This window comes from Cyprinodon variegatus, unplaced genomic scaffold (genome assembly GCF_000732505.1).
Source record: "Cyprinodon variegatus isolate N-32 unplaced genomic scaffold, C_variegatus-1.0 Scaffold752, whole genome shotgun sequence".
NCBI classification, from domain to species: Eukaryota; Metazoa; Chordata; class Actinopteri; order Cyprinodontiformes; family Cyprinodontidae; genus Cyprinodon; species Cyprinodon variegatus.
Window position 1 is genome coordinate 154,190 of NW_015151205.1, and position 1,934 is coordinate 156,123.

The window sequence follows — 1,934 nt, forward strand, 5'->3', positions numbered from 1 at the left end:
TGAAGATGAAGCAACTGACTAACCAGCTTATTTTTCAAAGACTATAACTTCTGTTTTGTCTGCATTCAGAAGCAGAAAGTTAAGAGTCATCCAGGTTTTTATGTCTTCAAGACATGCCTGTAATCTATGTAATGGGTTAACTTTAACAAATAAACAGCTGAGCATCAAACTTTGCACAGATCTTCTGATGGACAAAAATAATCCATACCTGTCGAGTCTTTGGAGACTGTCATCTGCCTCTATTCATGTTCCTGGGCCGTGAACCAATCGGCTGGTCTGAATGTCAATTTCATAAATTTTTGTCAATTTTGGTTCAAATAAGGCAACATCCCAGAGTTTACGTCACCTCAGGGCTTCATTTGGATTCTCCCATTTTATGGTGGAAGTTTAGAATAGTGAGATTTGCAGATAAAGGAGGCGTTGATGGGTTTGAACTTCTCTGTACGTCCATTTTTACCCACTGAACTATCGTTATCTATAACAATGGAAACTGTTGCTGTTCTATGACCCCTTTAAATCAACAGCTCAAATATCGGATGTTTGGATGTTTCCTGAACTTAATCATTAAAGTTTCTTGCTCTACATGTGAAGCTGTTCCAGTTCTAGAAAGTACCGGTACTTATCCGTTTCTTCCCAGCTGACCCGGTTTCATTCTTTGTCAGACCCTGTTTAACCATGTGTGTCTGGTTCTGATGAACTCACTGTGGTCCTTGCTCGGTCCCGCCCCGACGCTGGCCTTGGGTGTGACGGGCATCAGCGCCTGCCTGACGGCCTTCTCCCAGCTCTGACCTACGACGCGGCCCACGCCAGAGGCAGCCAGGACCGGGTTGTGGTGCGGGCCGCCGATATCCTCCCCGACGTAGTAGACCATGGTGGCAGTGATGACCTCGAAGCAGTGCGGGTTGCTGCCCTGAGGGAGGTTGCTGAAGTCCTGCGCCGCCTCCACCTGCAGGATCTCAGACAGAGGGATCTCCTACAGGGAGAGGAAAGGTTGGTGTGAGCCGGAATGTTCCCCTAACGTCCAAGGAGGAGCTGGCATTCATCCCTTCCTCCGGACACCTCGCTCTTTCCTCTCAGATGAAACGTTTGCTGAGGGACATGCTCCTCTGCGGGTCATCGGCTTCACCTCCTCATCCTCTGATGAAAAGGTGGGAGCAGCACCCCCCTCCATCAGTCTGCTCCACCCTGTGCTTCAAAGGCCTGTTTGCGCGGCGCTTTGAGCTGAAGGTCAGCGGGTCAGATGAAAGGAAGGGAGGAAGCTGCAGGACGGAGGTCAGCGGCACACATGGAGGAAGCTTTAAATCAGGAGGAACTGAAGCCTGCAGCGCCTCACAGACTCAACCCTGGATCCATCCTCTGCTCAAAATAATCCACTGTAAGCTCTTAAATAAATCTCCCTTCAGAGGGGGCCAGAACCTGAACCAGAACCCAGGAAGGTCTGGATCAGAGAACCCAACTGGAAGGTCAGGGAGGAAGTTCTGGTTCTAAAAACCAGTCCATCATCTGAAGATAGTAAAGGCTAGAAAGGCTATCTGCTGAGAAGAAACCAAAACTGAACTAACGTCCATGATCGCTTCATCTCCACAGCGAGCACGGTGGAGGCAGCATCAGGCTGTGGGACAGATAGGCTGGAGTTAAATCCAGGACCATCCTGGAGACAAGCACCAGCAGAAGACATAGGACTGGGGCAGAAGACCTAGGACTGGGGTGGAAGACCTAGGACTGGGGCGGAAGACCTGGGGCAGAAGACCTAGGACTGGGGTGGAAGACCTAGGACTGGGGTGGAAGACCTGGGACTGGGGTGGAAGACCTGGGGCAGAAGACCTAGGACTGGGGTGGAAGACCTAGGACTGGGGTGGAAGACCTAGGACTGGGGTGGAAGACCTGGGGCGGAAGACCTAGGACTGGGGTGGAAGACCTAGGACTGGGGAGGA

At 51.1% G+C, this 1,934-nt stretch overlaps 1 protein-coding gene across 2 annotated transcripts in view; it reads right to left on the minus strand.

The window, feature by feature from the left end:
• Nucleotides 1–1,934, minus strand: part of LOC107098152 (serine/threonine-protein kinase D3-like) — a 31,696-nt gene that overhangs the window by 12,054 nt on the left and 17,708 nt on the right. For both annotated transcript variants that reach the window (XM_015395650.1, XM_015395651.1), the window contains one exon: nucleotides 703–973. In XM_015395650.1, coding sequence (XP_015251136.1) covers nucleotides 703–973 — 271 coding nt within the window. The remainder of the gene's footprint in view (nucleotides 1–702; nucleotides 974–1,934) is intronic.